At 37.3% G+C, this 19,845-nt stretch overlaps 1 protein-coding gene across 1 annotated transcript; it reads right to left on the reverse strand.

Moving 5' to 3' along the window:
- Positions 1–3,647: 3,647 nt before the first annotated feature.
- LOC122677912 (ATP synthase F(0) complex subunit C3, mitochondrial-like) lies at positions 3,648–4,377 on the reverse strand. The gene has a single exon (XM_043878238.1). The coding sequence runs from the start codon at positions 4,225–4,227 to the stop codon at positions 3,802–3,804; it is 426 nt and encodes a 141-aa protein (XP_043734173.1). The 5' UTR covers positions 4,228–4,377; the 3' UTR covers positions 3,648–3,801.
- Between the last annotated feature and the right edge of the window lie 15,468 nt (positions 4,378–19,845).

Genomic DNA, 19,845 nt, shown 5'->3' on the forward strand with positions numbered 1-19,845 from the left:
GTCCATAGGTTCGTGGATTTATCTCTGGGCTTTCTATTCTGTTCCATTGATCTATATTTCTGTCTTTGTGCCAGTACCATACTGTCTTGATGACTGTGGCTTTGTAGTAGAGTCTGAAGTCAGGCAGGTTGATTCCTCCAGTTCCATTCTTCTTTCTCAAGATTATTTTGGCTATTCGAGGTTATTTGTATTTCCATACAAATTGTGAAATTTTTTGGTCTAGTTCTGTGAAAAATACCGTTGGTAGCTTGATAGGGATTGCATTGAATCTATAGACTGCTTTGGGTAGAATAGCCATTTTGACAATATTGATTCTTCCAATCCATGAACACGGTATGTTTCTCCATCTGTTTGTGTCCTCTTTGATTTCTTTCATCAGTGTTTTATAGTTTTCTATGTATAGGTCTTTTGTTTCTTTAGGTAGATATACTCCTAAGTATTTTATTCTTTTTGTTGCAATGGTGAATGATATTGTTTCCTTAATTTCTCTTTCTGTTTTTTCATTGTTAGTATATAGGAATGCAAGGGATTTCTGTGTGTTAATTTTATATCCTGCAACTTTACTATATTCATTGATTAGCTCTAGTAATTTTCTGGTAGAGTCTTTAGGGTTTTCTATGTAGAGGATCATGTCATCTGCAAACAGTGAGAGTTTCACGTCTTCTTTTCCTATCTGGATTCCTTTTACTTCTTTTTCTGCTCTGATTGCTTTGGCCAGAACTTCCAACACTATGTTGAATAGTAGTGGTGAGAGTGGGCACCCTTGTCTTGTTCCTGATTTCAGGGGAAATGCTTTCAATTTTTCACCATTGAGGGTGAAGCTTGCTGTGGGTTTGTCATATATAGCTTTTATTATGTTGAGGTATGTTCCTTCTATTCCTGCTTTTTGGAGAGTTTTAATCATAAATGAGTGTTGAATTTTGTCAAAGGCTTTCTCTGCATCTATTGAGATAATCATATGGTTTTTATCTTTCAATTTGTTAATGTGGTGTATTACATTGATTGATTTGCGGATATTAAAGAATCCTTGCATTCCTGGGATAAAGCCCACTTGGTCATGGTGTATGATTTTTTTAATATGTTGTTGGATTCTGTTTGCTAGAATTTTGTTAAGGATTTTTGCATCTATGTTCATCAGTGATATTGGCCTGTAGTTTTCTTTTTTTGTGGCATCTTTGTCTGGTTTTGGAATTAGGGTGATGGTGGCCTCATAGAATGAGTTTGGAAGCTTACCTTCATCTGCAATTTTCTGGAAGAGTTTGAGTAAGATAGGTGTTAGCTCTTCTCTAAATTTTTGGTAGAATTCAGCTGTGAAGCCATCTGGTCCTGGGCTTTTGTTTGCTGGAAGATTTTTGATTACAGTTTCGATTTCCTTGCTTGTGATGGGTCTGTTAAGATCTTCTATTTCTTCCTGGTTCAGTTTTGGAAAGTTATACTTTTCTAAGAATTTGTCCATTTCATCCAAGTTGTCCATTTTATTGGCATAGAGCTGCTGGTAGTAGTCTCTTATGATCCTTTGTATTTCAGTGTTGTCTGTTGTGATCTCTCCATTTTCATTTCTAATTTTGTTAATTTGGTTCTTCTCTCTTTGTTTCGTAATGAGTCTTGCTAATGGCTTGTCAATTTTGTTTATTTTTTCCAAAAAACCAGCTTTTAGCTTTGTTGATTTTTGCTATGGTCTCTTTAGTTTCTTTTGCATTTATTTCTGCCCTGATTTTTAAGATTTCTTTCCTTCTGCTAACTCTGGGGTTCTTCGTTTCTTCCTTCTCTAGTTGCTTTAGGTGTAGAGTTAGGTTATTTATTTGGCTTTTTTCTTGTTTCTTGATGTAAGCCTGTAATGCTATGAACCTTCCCCTTAGCACTGCTTTTACAGTGTCCCATAGGTTTTGGGTTGCTGTGTTTTCATTTTCATTCATTTCTATACATATTTTGATTCCTTTTTTGATTTCTTCTATGATTTGTTGGTTATTCAGAAGCGTGTTATTTAGCCTCCATATGTTTGAATTTTTAACAATTTTTTTCCTATAATTGAGATCTAATCTTACTGCACTGTGGTCAGAAAAGATGACTGGAATGATTTCAATTTTTTTGAATTTTCCAAGACCAGATTTATGGCCCAAGATGTGATCTATTCTGGAGAACGTTCCGTGTGCACTTGAGAAAAAGGTGAAGTTGATTGTTTTGGGGTGAAATGTCCTATAGATATCAATTAGGTCTAGCTGGTCCATTGTGTCATTTAAGGTTTGTGTTTCCTTGTTAATTTTCTGTTTAGTTGATCTATCCATAGTTGTGAGTGGGGTATTAAAGTCTCCCACTATTATTGTGTTACTATTAATTTCCTCTTTCATACTCGTTAGTGTTTGCCGCACATATTGCGGTGCTCCTATGTTGGGTGCATATATATTTATAATTGTTATATCTTCTTCTTTGATTGATCCTTTGATCATTATGTAGTGTCCTTCTTTGTCTCTTTTCACATCCTTTATTTGAAAGTCTATTTTATCTGATATGAGTATTGCAACTCCTGCTTTCTTTTGGTCTCCGTTTGCATGAAATATTTTTTTCCAGCCCTTCACTTTTAGTCTGTATGTGTCTCTTGTTTTGAGGTGGGTCTCTTGTAGACAGCATATATAGGGGTCTTGTTTTTGTATCCATTCAGCCAATCTTTGTCTTTTGGTTGGGGCATTCAACCCATTTACATTTAGGGTAATTATTGATAGGTGTGGTCCCGTTGCCATTTACTTTGTTGTTTTGGGTTCACGTTTATACAACCTTTCTGCATTTCCTGTCTAGAGAAGATCCTTCAGCATTTGCTGAAGAGCTGGTTTGGTGGTGCTGAATTCTCTCAGCTTTTGCTTATCTGTAAAGCTTTTGAATTCTCCTTCATATCTGAATGAGATCCTTGCTGGATACAGTAATCTAGGTTGTAGGTTATTCTCTTTCATTACTTTCAGAACGTCCTGCCATTCCCTTCTGGCCTGGAGGGTTTCTATTGATAGATCAGCTGTTATCCTTATGGGAATCCCTTTGTGTGTTATTTGTTGTTTTTCCCTTGCTGCTTTTAATATTTGTTCTTTGTGTTTGATCTTTGTTAATTTGATTAATATGTGTCTTGGGGTGTTTCGCCTTGGGTTTATCCTGTTTGGGACTCTCTGGGTTTCTTGGACTTGAGTGGCTATTTCCTTCCCCATTTTAGGGAAGTTTTCAGCTATTATCTCCTCGAGTATTTTCTCATGGCCTTTCTTTTTGTCTTCTTCTGGGACTCCTATGATTTGAATGTTGGGGCGTTTCACAGTGTCCCAGAGGTCCCTGAGGTTGTCCTCATTTCTTTTGATCCTTTTTTCTTTTTTCCTCTCTGCTTCATTTATTTCCACCATTTTATCTTCTACCTCACTTATCCTATCTTCTGCCTCCGTTATTCTACTCTTGGTTCCCTCCAAAGTGTTTTTGATCTCTTTCATTGCATTATTCATTTTTAATTGACTCTTTTTTATTTCTTCTAGGTCTTTATTAAACAGTTCTTGTATCTTTTCAATCTTTGTTTCCAGGCTATTTATCTGTAACTCCATTTTGTTTTCAAGATTTTGGATCATTTTTATTATCATTATTCTAAATTCTTTTTCAGGTAGATTCCCTATCTCCTCCTCTTTTTTTTTTTAAACTTTTCATCTTTAATGAAATGACTTTGGAAATAACATACATTTCCATGACACCAACACTACAGTTTTCGGAGTCACAGTAAGATACACAGAATTATATCCGTAATTATATGAATGCCAACATTTGAAGCAGTAATTTCTGTTACATGGCAAACAAAATCAAGAAAGCAACCATCAAACAAAAGAGACCCATAGCTTCAGACAAGGCAAATCCCAGGATAGCATATGAGAACAGCTGCTGCTTCAGTGAAGGGTTTCTGGCATAACCAATGATGAGACTGCCAAAGACTGTTCCAATACCAGCACCAGAACCAGCCACTCCTACTGTGGCAGCACCTGCACCAATAAATTTGGCTACAGTATCAATGTCTCTGTTGACCGCACTGGTCTGAAACTCCCTTTGGATTAACTGAGACACACCATTCTGGGTTCCATTAAATACCGTAGAGCCCTCTCCAGTCCTAGTCTCTGGTCGAGATAACACTGATGCAGAAATTGGTCTGTATGCAACTCTGGATCCAGCTCTGATCAGAGCTGGGGTGCAGGCAAGCTTGGCGCAGGCGAACATCTTGCACTCTTCGGGGCAGCGCAGCTGGAGGACTTGGGTGACAGGAGACGTGGGCTCCTCTCCCGCTTCCTCTCTTCCAGTGAGGTGGCAGCGGCCGCGGCGGCAGAGGTCGAAGGAATGGGGCTGGGCGCGCACGCGCAGTCCCGCTCTTATTCCCTATCTCCTCCTCTTTTGTTTGACTTGGTGGGCATTTTTCATGTTCCTTTACCTGTTGGGTATTTCTTTGCCTTTTCATCTTGTTTAGATTGCTGTGTCTGGAGTGGGCTTTCTGTATTCTGGAGGTCTGTGGTTCCTTTTTATTGTGGAGGATTAACCCAGTGGGTGGGGTTAGACGATTGGCTTGTCAAGGTTTCCTGGTTAGGGAAGCTTGCGTCAGTGTTCTGGTGCGTGGAACTTGATTTCTTCTCTTTGGAGAGCAATGGAGTGCCCAGTAATGAGTTTTGAGATGTGTCTATGTGTTAGGTGTGACCTTGGGCAGCCTGTATGTTGACGTTCAGGGCTATGTTCCTGCGTTGCTGGAGAATTTGAGTGGTATGTCTTGCTCTAAAACTTATTGGCTCTTGGGTGGTGGCTGGTTTCAGTGTAGGTATGGACGCTTTTGGACAGTCTCTTATTACTTAAAGTTCCATGTAGTCAGGAGTTTTCTGGTGTTCTCAGGTTTTGGGCTTAAGTCTCCTGCCTCTGGATTTCAGTTTTATTCTTCCTGTAGTCTCAGGACTTCTCCAACTATACAGCCCTTCTTACACTTTCATTATCGTGAAAAGAACTGCCACTCTTCCCGAGGAAGCTGCTCTATAGAATCTGGGATCCGGAATGAACACACGTGGAATGTCCATGCAGTCCCCTGGAAAATAAGTGAGCCTCTCTGGCTGTCGTCTGAGTCGGCTCTGGCCACCGTGAGAGACTAGGGGGTTTAAACAACAGATATATATCCTTTCACAGCTCTGGAGGCTGCAAATCCAAGGTCAAGACGCCAGCAGGGTTGGTTACTGGTGAGCCCTCTTTTCCCAGCTCTCACTGCCTCTCCACACTGCCTTTCCTCTGAGCATGCATGGAAACCTGATTTCACTTTTAAAGGAGTAAAAGCGTACATTGAAATCTGATAAACAATGTACCTACATTAGCAAATAACCTAAACTGGAGTTTGACATCCAACTGGTTTGCCAAACCCAACTGATTTGGTACCTAAACTCCAAAGATAAGGCCGCCCCTGCCAGAAGATAAACAAGAATTGTTGACGTGTTCAAGAAAACTGACACCATGAAAGAGACACCAAACTAAACAAAAATATTAATAAACAAAATAAGTAGTATTATGAGTATTTCTGAGCCTACTAATGTGTAATTGGAAAAGGAAAAATACTGGAAATTAAAGCAAAGGTAGGTACTGACTAGAACACAAAAATTCATTGCTCAGTTTTGAGTTTCAAAAGAAAGATTTAAGTTCCAAGATTGGGACAGTGGTTTGAAAGCCAAACAAATTTGACTTTAGTTAAAAGAAAAGGTTGTCCTTGTTTTCATAAACTGATTTATTACTAAAGAGAAAAGCATGGAGACCTAAACCATGATTGTGTGCATGTAGTCCTGTCTGACTCTTTGTGGCCCCATGGACTGTAGCTTGCCAGGCTGCTCTGTCCATGGGATTTTCCAGGCAAGAATACTGGAATGTGTTGCCATTTCCTACTCCACAGAATCTTCCTGATCCAGGGATTGAACCGGCATCTCTGTGTCTCCTGCAATGGCAGTTGGATTCTTTACCACTAACGCAGAACCATAGAAAGAGGAAGCTCAGAGGTGAGAAGCTTGGTGCTCTTTAGCTGGCAAATTCCTAAGAAGTTGCTATTTCTACATTACCTTCTGCAGATCAAAAACTCTGATGTGCATGCGTGTGTGTATGTGGGCACATGTGTATTTAAGAAAGATAACTTTCTCTCAGAGACCTCCCAAAATGTACTTATACAGTATACCAGAGATTTGGCTTCATACTTCCAAATCCAGAGAGCCTCCAGCTTCTTATAGAAACCCACTAATGGGGAGAAATGTGTCTAGACCGATAATCTGAAGACAACGGCTAATAGGTGAAGGCAAATATCTAAAAATTTAGAGCTCCCACCCTTATCCCCTTTACCATCAGCGATACTGGAGGTGCAAAGATATTGAGAGGGCAAAGGCAGAGGAAGTAGAGTCTGTGGAACATGGAACAAGAACTCAAGTGACACCAGATAACAGCAGCTGATGCTAGTGCAGAGTGAGATCCAAGACTAGGTGTAACCATATACATGGTGATCAGTGGAGATCAGTAGGTAAGATCACTATTCCCTGACATCAGGATTATACATGCCTATGTAAAAATTTTCACTTCTATAACAGAAACTCCTCTGGCTGGTTTAAGAAGAAGGGTAAATTACATTTACATCTTATTTTACAGCCACAACTGTGATAGATACTCATATTTAGGGCTTTCCATGTGGGGCAGTGGTGAAGCATTCCCCTGCCAATGCAGAAGATACAACAGATGCGGGTTCAATCCCTGGGTCGGGAAGATTCCCTGGAGTAAGAAATGGAAACCCACCCTAATATTCTCGCCTGGAAAATTTCATGGGCAGAAGGACCTGGTGGGCTATAGTCCTTGGGGTCACAAGTTGGACATGACTGAGCGACTAAGCACAGACACACATACACACACACACACATTTATATTTACCTCTGAATTGAAATGTAATTATGCATAAGTAAATACTTTATGGTTAAAATATATGTAACATTTCTTAAATTAATATTTTATCAGTCATTTATTTTCATAATTTTGTTATGAAAATTCTTTGAGTAATGTTTCACTTGACTTGATAACTTCAAACAAAAATTTTAAAATGATACATGGGTGATATACTTGAAAATATCTTTTTATTGTTAACATGTATGTTAACATGTATGAATAAAGATCTGCAATTTTGATCTGTGCTCATCCCTCAGCTTTGGACACTGCCCCGCTGTCAACAACTTAGTTGCCAAAGAGAATTGGGAAGTAAACATATTTGTTTCTTTGTTTCCCTTTATAGGAGATCTAGTTCTTTTAGCTGAAAGCTTCTTAAGTAAGCTAAGTATAAAATTTTGTGACAAATAGAATTTATGATTGTCAATCCTTGCTTTTTTTTTTTTTTTTTTTGCTTGCTTGTTTGTATTTTTCTAACAAGCAGACCTCAGTGAATAGTTCGGAGATGCAGATTTATTTCATTTCAAGAGAATTTTCTTTTATATTTGAATTTTTTTCTTGTTTACCAGGTCAGCCTTCCTCATTAGGCATAACAATAATCTTTGTGTTGGATAGTTGTTTTCTCCCTTTTATTACCTTTTTAATACTCATCGGAGGGACTAGTGCTGAAGTTGAGGCTCCAATACTCTGGCAACCTGATTTGAAGAGCCAGCTCATTGGAAAAGACCCTGATGCTGGGAAATGTTGAAGGCAAAAGGAGAAGAGAGCGGCAGAGGATGAGATAGTTAGATAGCATCACCAACTCAATGAACATTAAATCTGAGCAAATTCCAAGAGACAATGGAAGACAGAGAAGCCTGGCGTGCTGCAGTCCATGGGGTTGCAAAGAATTGAACACAACTAAGCAATGGCAACCCACTCCAGTACTCTTGCCTGGAAAATCCTAGGGACGTGCATGGAGGAGCCTGGTAGGCTACAGTCCATGGGGTCTCAAAGAGTCAGACACGACTGAGTGACTTCACTTTAACGTTTCACTTTCATGCATTGGAGAAGGAAATGGCAACCCATTCCAGTGTTCTTGCCTGGAGAATCCCAGGGACGGGGTAGCCTGGTGGGCTGCTGTCTATGGGGTCACACAGAGTCAGACACGACTGACGTGACTTAGCAGCAGCAGCAGCAAGCAACTGAACAACAATTACATTTTTTTACAACTGCTTTTCTGTGTATTATGTGTAATTTTCTGAAGTCTCTGTCCCATGCCATTTATTTGATCTTCTGAAAAGTAGACTGGATTCTTTCTTTTCTGGGATTGTTTGTAAGTTTTACTCAATATTTACTTTTCTTTTTAATTTATTTCCCTATTCTGTGATTATGTCTTTCATTTAATTTATTGTCCTAACTTCTGTTTATAAGAGTTATGTTTCCCTCCATGTCTTTAATTGTGTAAGTATTTCCCTGTTTTATCTTTTGTCAAATTTTGCTGAAGTCCTATTTCCTCTGTTTATTTATGTTTTAAGTAGGGTAAGTTCTATTTAAGCCCATATGTCACAGAGTGCTATAAGTAGAATGTCCTCCTCGACTTTCTTTATGTTCGCCTGTGCTGTCCATGTGTATATATTTATGGAGTCTATGCACTGTGTCAAACACTATTTTTGGCCCTTGACATGTAAATGTTAATAGGACAACCAGCCAGCTCTCTAGGAGAGCCACAAAGACATACATAGGATACTGTTAAACATTTTCTCATTTCTATGGAGAAAATGACATGTGGGAATGGAGTAAACGGTGACTTTAGGGCTGATGTATATTTAACCAGAATTAGGTAAGGTTTTCCTGATGATGCTAGAAATTAGTGTTACAAATTCAGTGTTTAGGGCCATGGTTGCTGAATGGGGCCCAAAGAGCTGGGGCCCTGAACAATGCAGTCCAAGTTATCTTTTATTTTTTCCCCATCAGATATTTTTCATTAGACTAAGTTTTGAACTGGGCTTCCCTGGTCGCTCAGCGGTAAAGAATACACATGCCAATGCAGCAGATGCAGGTTTGATCTCTGGGTGGGGAAGACCCCCTGGAGAAGGGAATGGAAACCCATTCCAGTTTTCTTTCCTGGGAAATCACATGGTGGTCTGTGGTCCATGGGGTCACAAGAGTCAGACATTACTTAGCAACTAAACAACAATGTTTTGTTCCACTGATGGTAAGTTTTCTTAGAATTCAGCTTCTTCTTTCTATTTTGAGTGGATCATTTATCTTGCTAAAAATTTATTAGATGCCACATAATGCTAAAGCAGTTTATAGAGTAGCCGAAATATTATTTGTCTCCATATAGTTTTTTCTAGCTCTTCTTTTTTCTTATGAAAAGGCCAGCTTAGATGATAACTGTTCTAGCCCTGCCTATACTGATGACTTGAGAAAGTATGTATTTTTCATTTTACCACCAAGCCACCTCCTTTTATTTTTAGTTTTTATCTTTCAGAACCTAGACATCCCAGTAGAACTTTCTCACTTACACCTAATACAACTGTAATATACATTAGTTACCAGCATTCTTCCTTAAGTTGGCCCAGAACTGTTTTGCGTCAGATAAGTTTTCACCAGAATCTTTGGCAGGAGGTTGACCTCTCTGGTTTTCGAGTAAATAGTATTTTTATTCTTTATTTGGACTTTTTGTTCCTGTTAAATTATTTTTAAAGGGGGTTATTTGTGAACATGTACTTGTTCTAAAAATTTCACCATATTTGTTGGAAGTCCTCCCTCACACTGTTTTTCATTGTGTATTTAGAATATTTGTTATTGACTATTGTGTCCTATGTACAAAACATTATTTCTAATATTTACTTACTAAAATATATCTATTGGTCCCATAAGAAGAAATATAATGCAGCATTGTCTTGTCTTAATGAACCCTCCTAGATTTATTTTTTCTGATCTGTTTCATAAGCCATAGAAAAAATAAACAGAAGACATAAATATTTTATGATAAATATATTTAGTTCAGTAAGTCCTCATAATCTTTCAGTAGTACTGAATATTTAAATATACATGTATGTATTCCATGAACAACTTACAGTTCTCAATCACTAAATGCTTTGCAGGGAGATATAATGATGATAGTATAAGGGGAGATTGGTTAAAAGAACTAAAAGAATACATTTTAGTTTTCTGTGCTCAGCCCTACTGTACTTATCACACACATTTTAAAAATAATAAACACACCCAAGATTCTTCACATTTCTTTTGTCTCTAGAAACTGGTGAAGTTTCCACTATTAATAATACAGAAACAGTTCTATAGAGAATCATGATATGTTCTGAGTAACACTGAGACTATCACCTATGTTATTTAGTCCTTTGTAATATTTCAGGGCAGTGATTTAAGGGCCCCAAAAAGTGAACCCCAAAGTGATACTAAAGCAAAAGGAAAAAATCATTTAAATAACCTTCTTTTCATTTACAAGGGTTATCATCAAATTGCAAATGCTTGCATGCTAAGTGTGTACATAAGATGATCCATTATGGTGCAAGAAATAAAAATTTTAAATCCTTCATTATATTTATCTTTATTTTATACTTTAAAATTGTGTGTGACTTGCATATGTTTTTCATTAAAAGTATATGAGAACACATCTAATGTATAAACAATGAAATGGGTAAACGCATCTCGGAGGTGCATGGTCAGACATTTTAAAATTAATTTTTATTGGAGTATCGTTGGTTTGCTATGTTGTGTTAATTTCTGCTGCTAAGTTAATCAACCATATATATGTATATATATGTATCCATATATTTTTTTAATTTCCTTCCTGTTTAGGTCACAACAGAGCATTGAATAGACTTTCCTGTGCTATACAGTACATTCTCATTAGTTATCTATTTTATGTGTGTGTGTGTGTGTGTGTGCTCAGTCACTCAGTCATGTCCAACTTTTTGCGACCCAATAGCCTGCTAGGCTCCTCTGTCCCTGGAATTTTCCAGGTGAGAATACTGGAGTGGATTGCCATATCCTATTCCAGGGGATCTTTCAGCATAGTATCTATAGTATATACATGTCAGTCACAATCTCCCAATTCATCCCACTCCACCCTATCCCCTTGGTATCCATACTTTTGATCTCTACATCTGTGTCTCTATTTCTGCCTTTCAAATAAGATCATCTATACCATTTTCTAGATTCCACATATATGCATTAATATACAATATTTGTTTTTCTCTTTATGATTTACTTCACCCTGTATCACACTTTCTAGGTCTATCCATGTGTCTAAAAATGACACAGCTTCATTCCTTTTTATGGCTTAGTAATATTCTATATGTATATACCTCATTTTATTTATCCATTCTTTTGTAGGACATTTTCTTTACTAATTAAGTGTATAATTAAGAAAAAATTAGTATCTCTGGATGTAAATAAACTTCCCCATCATCACCCATTGAATTGCTTTTGCACTTTCATAAAAAAATCAATTTGCTGCATTTGTATGGGCCTATTTTTAGATTTTTCTCTGTGTTCTATGGATCCAGGTGTCTATTCCTTCACTAATACAACATTGTCCTTATCAGTATAACTATATAATAGGCCTTAATATCAGAAAGAGTGATTTGACCCACTTTATTATACTTTGTTAATATTGGATTAGCTGGAGTGTGTACCCTGCCATATTAAGTTTAAGATAAGCTCCAGTATGTCTACAAGAATCTTACCATTATTTTGGTAAAAATTGTTTTAAATCTCTCCTAAACTTGGAAAGAATTGGTCTTTTTTTATGGGATTATGCTGTATAACAGATCTTTAGGACTTATTCCTTTTTTTGTAACTAAATTTTTCTACATTTTGGATATTACTCCTGTTCTGTTTTACCTCCAGCCTACGAAAACTACCACTATGCTCTCTGTCTCTGTGAGTCTATTTCTGAGCCTCATATTAGTGGTATCAAGTAATAGTTGGCTTTTTGTTTTGGGCTTATATCACTTAGCATAATGTCCTCTGGATTTATCTATGTTTTCATTAATGATAGGATTTACTTCTTTTTAAAGACTGAATAATATAAAACTGTATGCATATATCACCTTTTCTTTATTTATTCATCCAACCATGAATATTTAAGTTTCTTCCACATCTTGGAAATAATAACAATGCCAAGAATAATGCTGAATGAGAATACTGCTGCAATGAACTTGGAAGTATAGATATCTCTTTGAAATCCTATATCAGTTCTATTGGGTATTTAATACTGAGAAGTGGGATTGCTCAACCACAGGTTCAGTTCAGTTCAGTTCAGTTGCTCAGTCCTGTCTGACTCTTTGCGACCCCATGAATCGCAGCATGCCAGGCCTCCCTGTCCATCACAAACTCCCGGAGTCTACTCAAACCCATGTCTATCGAGTCAGTGATGCCATCCAGCCATCTCATCCACTGTCGTCCCCTTCTCCTCCTGCCTCCAATCCCTCCCAGCATCAGGGTCTTTTCCAATGAGTCAACTCTTAGCATAAAGTGCCAAAGTACTGGAGTTTCAGCTTCAGCATCAGTCCTTCCAATGAACACCCAGGACTGATCTCTTTAGGATGGACTGGTTGGATCTCCTTGCAGTCCAAGGGACTCTCAAGGGTCTTCTCCAACACCACAGTTCAAAAGCATCAGTTTTTCATTGCCCAGCTTTTTTCACAGTCCAACTCTCACATCCATACATGACCACTGGAAAAACCATAGCCTTGACAAGACGGTTCTTTGTTGGCAAAGTAATGTCTCTGCTTTTCAATATACTATCTAGGTTGGTCATAACTTTCCTTCCAAGGAGTAAGCATCTTTAATTTCATGGCTGCAGTCACCATCTGCAGTAATTTTGGAGCCCAAGAAAATGAAGTCTGACACTGTTTTCACTGTCTCCCCATCTATTTCCCATGAACTGATGGGACCAGATGCCATGATCTTAATTTTCTGAATGTTAAGCTTTAAGTCAGCTTTTTCACTCTCCTCTTTCATCAAGAGGCTTTTTAGTTCCTCTTCACTTTCTGCCATAAGGGTGGTGTCATCTGCATATCTGAGGTTATTGATATCTCTGAGGTTAAGATTATCTCCCGACAATCTTGATTCCAGCTTGTGCTTCTTCCAGCCCAGTGTTTCTCATGATGTACTCTGCATATAAGTTAAATAAGCAGAGTGACAATATACAACCTTGACGTACTCCTTTTCCTATTTGGAACCAGTCTGTTTTTCCATGTCCAGTTCTAACTGTTGCTTCCTGACCTGCATACAGGTTTCTCAAGAGGCGGGTCAGGTGGTCTGGTATTCCCATCTCTTTCAGAATTTTCCACAGTTTACTATGATCCACACATTCAAAGGCTTTGGCATAGTTAGGTCTATGTATAATTTTTGAGAAATCTCCATACTGATTTTGTAGTAACTGCTCCAAATTACATTCTCACTAACAGTGTCTAAAGGTTCTCTTATCTATGTATCTCTCAACACTTAACTTTAAAAGTCAATACTTAAGTTTTTTTCTTTTTCTTAAATAATAGTCATTCCAACAGGTGAGGGGTGATATCTTATTTTGGTTTCGGCTTTCATTCAGCAGATGGAAAGTGATGTTGAGCACCTTCTCAAGTACTTTTTGGCCATTTGTATGCTTTCTTTAGAGAAATGTCTATTTAGTTCCTTTGTACTTTTAAAAATTGGGGTTATTTGTTTCTTGCTATTGAGTTGTAGAAGGTCCTTATACTTTTTGGACACTAATCCTCTATAAAATGTATGGTTTGCAAATACCTTGTTCCATTCTGTATGTTGCCTTTCATTTTCTTGATTGTATCCCTCCCTGTGGTGGAGCTTTTCAGTTTTGTGTAATCCCACTAGTCTATTTTGGCCTTTGCTAGCTGTGATTTTGGGGTTCTTTCCAAGAAATCATTGCCATAGCCAATGTCAAAAGGATTTTTCCTTGCATTTTCTTAAATGAATTTCATGGTCTTAGGTCCTACATTTAATATTTTAATCCATTTTGAGTTGATTTTTGTGTATGGTGTAAAGTAAATATCCAATTGTATTCTTTTACATGTAGATACCCTGTTTTCTTAACATCATTTATTGAAGAGCGTATGCTTTCCCCAGTGTGTATTCTTTGCAATCATTGAAAATCAGTTAGCTGTGTAATTTTCAGTTTTTTCCTGCCTTATTGCAATGGTTATTTTTGACTTCTTAAGTGTTTTATTATAAATGAGTGTTAAGTTTCTGTGAAATGCTTTCTTCTGCATCAGTTAATATAACCATATGATATTTCCTATTTCATCTCTTGATATTATCAATTATACTCACTGATTTATTTTCAAGTATTGAACCAGAGTTGCATACTTGGAATAAAAAAAAAGACAACTGTATTTGTGGTATACAGTCTTTTTTTTATACATCGTTGGAATCCTCTGCTAAAATTTTGAGTATTTTTGCATCTATGTCCATGAGTAATATTCAGTTCAGTTCCGTTTAGTCGCTCAGTCATGTATGACTCTGTGCTACCCTATTGCTGCCGGATGACAAACTTCCCTCTCCATCACCTACTCCCAGAGCTTGCTCAAACTCATGTCCATTGAGTTGGTAATGCCATCCAACCATCTCATCCTCTGTCATCCCCTTCTCCTCCTGCCTTCAATATTTCCCAGCACCAGGGTCTTTTCCAATGAGTTAGCTGTTCATATCAGATGGCCAAAGTATTGGAGTTTCAGCATCAGTCCTTCGAATTAATATTCAGGACTGATCTCCTTTAGGATGGACTGGTTGGATTTCCTTGCTGTCCAAGAGACTCTCAAGAGTCTTCTCTAACACCACAATTCAAAAGCACCAGTGCTCAGCTTCGATGCTCAGCTTTCTTTACGGTCCAACTCACATCTATACATAACTAATGGAAAAACCATAGCTTTGACTAAACGGACCTTTGTGGGCAAAATAATCTTTCTGCTTTTTAATATGCTATCTAGGTTGATCATAGCTTTTCTTCCAGGGAGCAAGCATCTTTTAATTTCATGGCTGCAGTCACCATCTGCAGTGATTTTGGAGGCCAAGAAAATGAGGTTGAGTAATATTGGTCTGTAGTTTTCTTTGTTGGACTCTCTTTTTCTGGTTTTAATATCAGGATGATGCCAAGTTCATAATACGAATTGGGACTTTTTCCCTCCTAATCATTTTTATGCAAGAAATGGAATAAATTTCATGTTAGACTCATCTTTACAAGTTGTAGAATTCTCCAGTAAAACCATCTTGACCTCAAGATATCTCTTTTGGAAACTTTAAAATTATATTTAAAGTTCTTTAATTTCTTAAATTTCAATTTCTTTAATGATTATAGGACTATTCATTATATCTTTCATCTAGGTTGAGTTTTAGTGGTTTGTGATATTGGTCTGTTTCTTTCATGTTGTCAGAGTTACAAGGATATAGTTGTTCTTAGTATTCTTTAGTACATGTAGTGAGTAGTGATATTCCTAGTATAATTTCTAAAGTTGGTGATTTGTATATCTTATTTATTTTTTGCCAGCCTTCCTATTAGTGAGCAATTTAATTGATTTTTTAAAAATAATCAGAATCAGATCTTTGTTTTATTGATTTTCTCTGTTTTTTTTTCCTGTTCTAATTTCATTGATTTTTTTTCTGTTATCTTCATTGTTTCTTTTCTTCTGCTTGCTTTGGGCTTAGTTTGCTCTCCTATTTCTAATTATTTGACAGAAAGAAAAAAAAGTAAGGTGTTGATCAATGTTGCACTGACTTGTCTAAGGCTCTGTCAATAGAATTATACCAAATAAAAGTAAAACACATATTTTATTTATATTCAAAGTTGAAGTCTCCTATTTAAATTTTGGTAAATAGTTGAATGGTCTAGAGGAACAGTACAGTTAATGTCTTGAAATATGAAAAGTCCTGGGAAAATTCACTTTCTCTGATAAAAAAAAATATGCTAAAGTTGAACTGTTGACTTTGGCTGATATTGCAATGTCTCTTGCTCATCCAAATAGACTGAATGTTTGACCTTAATCTGGATGCATAAAACAGCCTAAGTGGAGTGAATGCTACTTGATTATGATAAAATTGAAGCAATGAGAAAGGTTTTTTTATATCCTTTTTTAAGACAACATTTTAAGTAAAACAAATATAACCCATTATAAAATATGTGACACTTTTGGTCTGCAAGTATTCCAGCAGTAACCAAGCATCTTTATATTGGATCAGAGACACTTACATATTGGGTCAGAGAAACTTACATTAAAACAAATCTTTGAATAAAGATTAAAATTTTAGCCAGGTACAGGATACTATAACTAGTATTTTCTATTAATTTATTTGAAGATACTACATCTTACTCTAAGTTAGATCTTAAAATAATAATAAAGTTTTAAATGATTCTTGAGAAGTGCGACCATGAGCACAGAGTATTGAGTAGGTGTTTGACGTAAGATTTTTAAAGACTGAATAATTATTTTCATAAAAATTCTAAAAACTTTTGGTAAGTGTGTAAACTTGACTTTCATCTGAATGACCTTTATGATTTTATAACCCTTGAAGCTCATTTGTTCCTGATTAAAGACATTTTGCCTTTTTGTATTTTTTTTCTATTTCTATTCACTTTCATTTCACTTTCTTCCTTTTTTTCTTTCATACCTTCCTAAGTTCCAGGCATTAATCTAACCTAATATAGATATTTTAAAATACCTTTCCTCTGTCACCACCTGCACAGTTGCTTCAGTAATGTCCAAGTCTTTGGACCCTATGACTGTAGCCCGCCAGGCTCCTCTGTCCATGGGATTCTCCAGACAAGAATACTGGGTTGGTTGCCATTTCTTCCTCCAGGGGATCTTCTCCACCCAGGGATTGAACCCAGGTCTCCTGCATTGCAGGCAGATTCTTTACCATCTGAGCCACAAGGGAAACTCCTCTGTCACCACATCTCTACTGAATTCAGTTTATCACCTGTTACCCACAACATTGCAATTTTCTTCAATTTCCCTGCCATGTGGCTTCCAAACACTAGACTGCCTTGAGGTAAAGAAATTTTGTGTAATTACAAATAGCTCAATTTTATATATATATATATGTACACTCTCTCTATATACATATAGAGAGAGAGATTTTATATGGGTGATATATATGATTTTACATATAGGATATGTTATGAATATTATAACTATGGCTGCATTGCAATTTGTCCTGAGGACAGGATGAGCAATGGAAGGCAGTTTGACTACTCTGAATACTGATCTTTAAACTTGGTGTTTGTATGTTTTATCTTTGCCATTTTTCCTTAAACTCTTTGTTTGACTCCTAAGCTTATAGCTCTTAAGCTCCTACTCTGCCTCTAAGAAAATAATACATATTATTTTCCCCAAAGGGAAATAGCATATTGGAGCACAGTAAAAATTTTGGCTTGGAATTCAGCCAGAAAGTAACCCAGATTTCTCAGAACACAGCTCAGAGATCCTTCACTTGCACTGTCTACACACTTCATTTCAGATCTGACCATTTGGGTTGTTTTTTTTCTCTACTCTTTTCCCTTTAAAAGGAAAGAACAGAGTGGGGAGGAGGGTGGGCGGCAAGATTTGCAGAACAAAAGCTACTCAATAAAAACCACTGGTCTCTGGAACAATACCTTGTGAAGAACAACAGGAGCCTGAATGTACAAGAAAACAATTATCTTTCTTTAACAACACAACCAGGATACAGAGTATCAACCAAGTCACTGCCTAGAAGTGGGATGCTGTTTTTAACAACTATTCTGAAAACAGTGTTTGCTTAGATACTGGCAGAGAGCAAGGTATGAAGAAAAGACAGGCCTTAAATTCTAAATCTGTCATTTCACGGAGATTCTCAAGTTACTTGAAATATTAAGGTTGGTTTGTCATCGATACAGCTGGACTTATAACACCTTCAGTTTCAGAAGTAATTAGTAATGACAACAATAATAACAGATATTTGTTTACTGTACATTCTGTGTTAGGATAATAGTGCTTTGCACATGTTACTTCATCCAGCTACACTCATCAGTGGTTTTTGTTTTTGTTTTTTTTTAATTTTTATTTTATTTATTTATTTATTTATTTTTATTAGTTGGAGGCTAATTACTTCACAACATTGCAGTGGGTTTTGTCATACATTGATATGAATCAGCCATAGATTTACACGTATTCCCCATCCCGATCCCCCCTCCCACCTCCCTCTCCACCCGATTCCTCTGGGTCTTCCCAGTGCACCAGGCCCGAGCACTTGTCTCATGCATCCCACCTGGGCTGGTGATCTGTTTCACCATAGATAGTATACATGCTGTTCTTTTGAAACATCCCACCCTCACATTCTCCCACAGAGTTCAAAAGTCTATGAGGAAATTTAGTTATACTTTGCCTATGTTGCTGCTGCTTCTGCTGCTGCTAAGTCACTGCAGTCGTGTCCAACTCTGTGTGACCCCATAGACGGCAGCGCACCAGGCTCCCTGTCCCTGGGATTCTCCAGGCAAAAACAGTGGAATGGGTTGCCATGTAGACTTACACAAAAATTATTAAGCAAACAATTCAAATCTAGGACAGCCTGATTCCGAAACATGATTTTCACTCTCATACAATACTACATTGGATTAAATGAAAATATATATGGGATGAAACTTGTGGTAACTAAATATGTGTAAATACATGGTAACTAAATACATGTAAATTTCTTTCTCTATATATATTTAGAAAGACGATTACTCCTTGGAAGGAAAGTTATGACCAACCTAGACAGCATATTAAAAAGCAGAGACATTACTTTGTCAACAAAGGTCTGTCTAGTCAAGGTTATGGTTTTTCCAATGGTCTGTATGGATGTGAAAGTTGGATGATAAAGAAAGCTGAGTGCTGAAGAATTGATGCTTTTGAACTGTGGTGTTGGAGAAGACTCTTAAGAGTCTCTTGGACTGCAAGGAGATCCAACCAGTCCATCCACCCAGGAAATCAGTCCTGGGTGTTCATTGGAAGGACTGATGTTGAAGCTGAAACTCCAAAACTTTGGCCACCTGATGCAAAGAGCTGACTCATTGGAAAAGACCCTGATGCTGGGAAAGATTGAGGGCAGGAGGAGAAGGGGACAACAGAGGATGAGATGGCTGGATGGCATCATCGACTTGATGGACATAGGTTTGGGTGAACTCCGGGAGTTGATGATGGACAGGCAGGGAGGCCTGGCGTGCTGCGGTTCATGGGATCGCAAAGAGTCGGACACGACTGAGCGACTGAACTGAACTGAAAGAGTAAAATAATATTGGTTTTGCTTTACAGTCATATATCAACATGTCTTAAAGTTTTAAAATAATTTAAAAATATTTAAAATAAAATACAAAGATATACAGAATAAACAAGGAAAACCTCGTGGAGAAGGTCCAACATAAAATGACTTTAAAATAGAGGATGGTACACATTGATCAAAAGGAGGGAAGTATGAAGGTACTTTGCCCTATTTACATACATTTTTGTTGTTGCTAGTTAGTTGCTCAATTGTGTTGACTCTGCAACCCAGTAGACTATAGCCCACCAGGCTCCTCTGTCCATGGGATTTCCCAGGCAAGAATAGTGGAGTGGATGCCACTTCCTCCTCCAGGGGATCTTCCTGACCCCGGGATGGAACCTGCATCTGTGCACTGCAGGCAGGTTCTTCACTACTACACACTACCACACACACACACACACACACACATCCAACATATATATATACACACACACACATATGCACAAGCACACACATATACATATGCTCTTATTTTAAATGGTCTTAGTTTTATTTTTAAACTGATTTTACAAAGTCCCTATTACAAATTTTTTCATTTGCCAATAGAAGTTTAGTGTCTTATTTCCCCAAAAAATTGACTTTGAGTTGTAATGACCTATTTTATCTCTATAAGCCATAATCCTA

Source organism: Cervus elaphus, chromosome 20 (genome assembly GCF_910594005.1).
Source record: "Cervus elaphus chromosome 20, mCerEla1.1, whole genome shotgun sequence".
Lineage (NCBI taxonomy): Eukaryota > Metazoa > Chordata > Mammalia > Artiodactyla > Cervidae > Cervus > Cervus elaphus.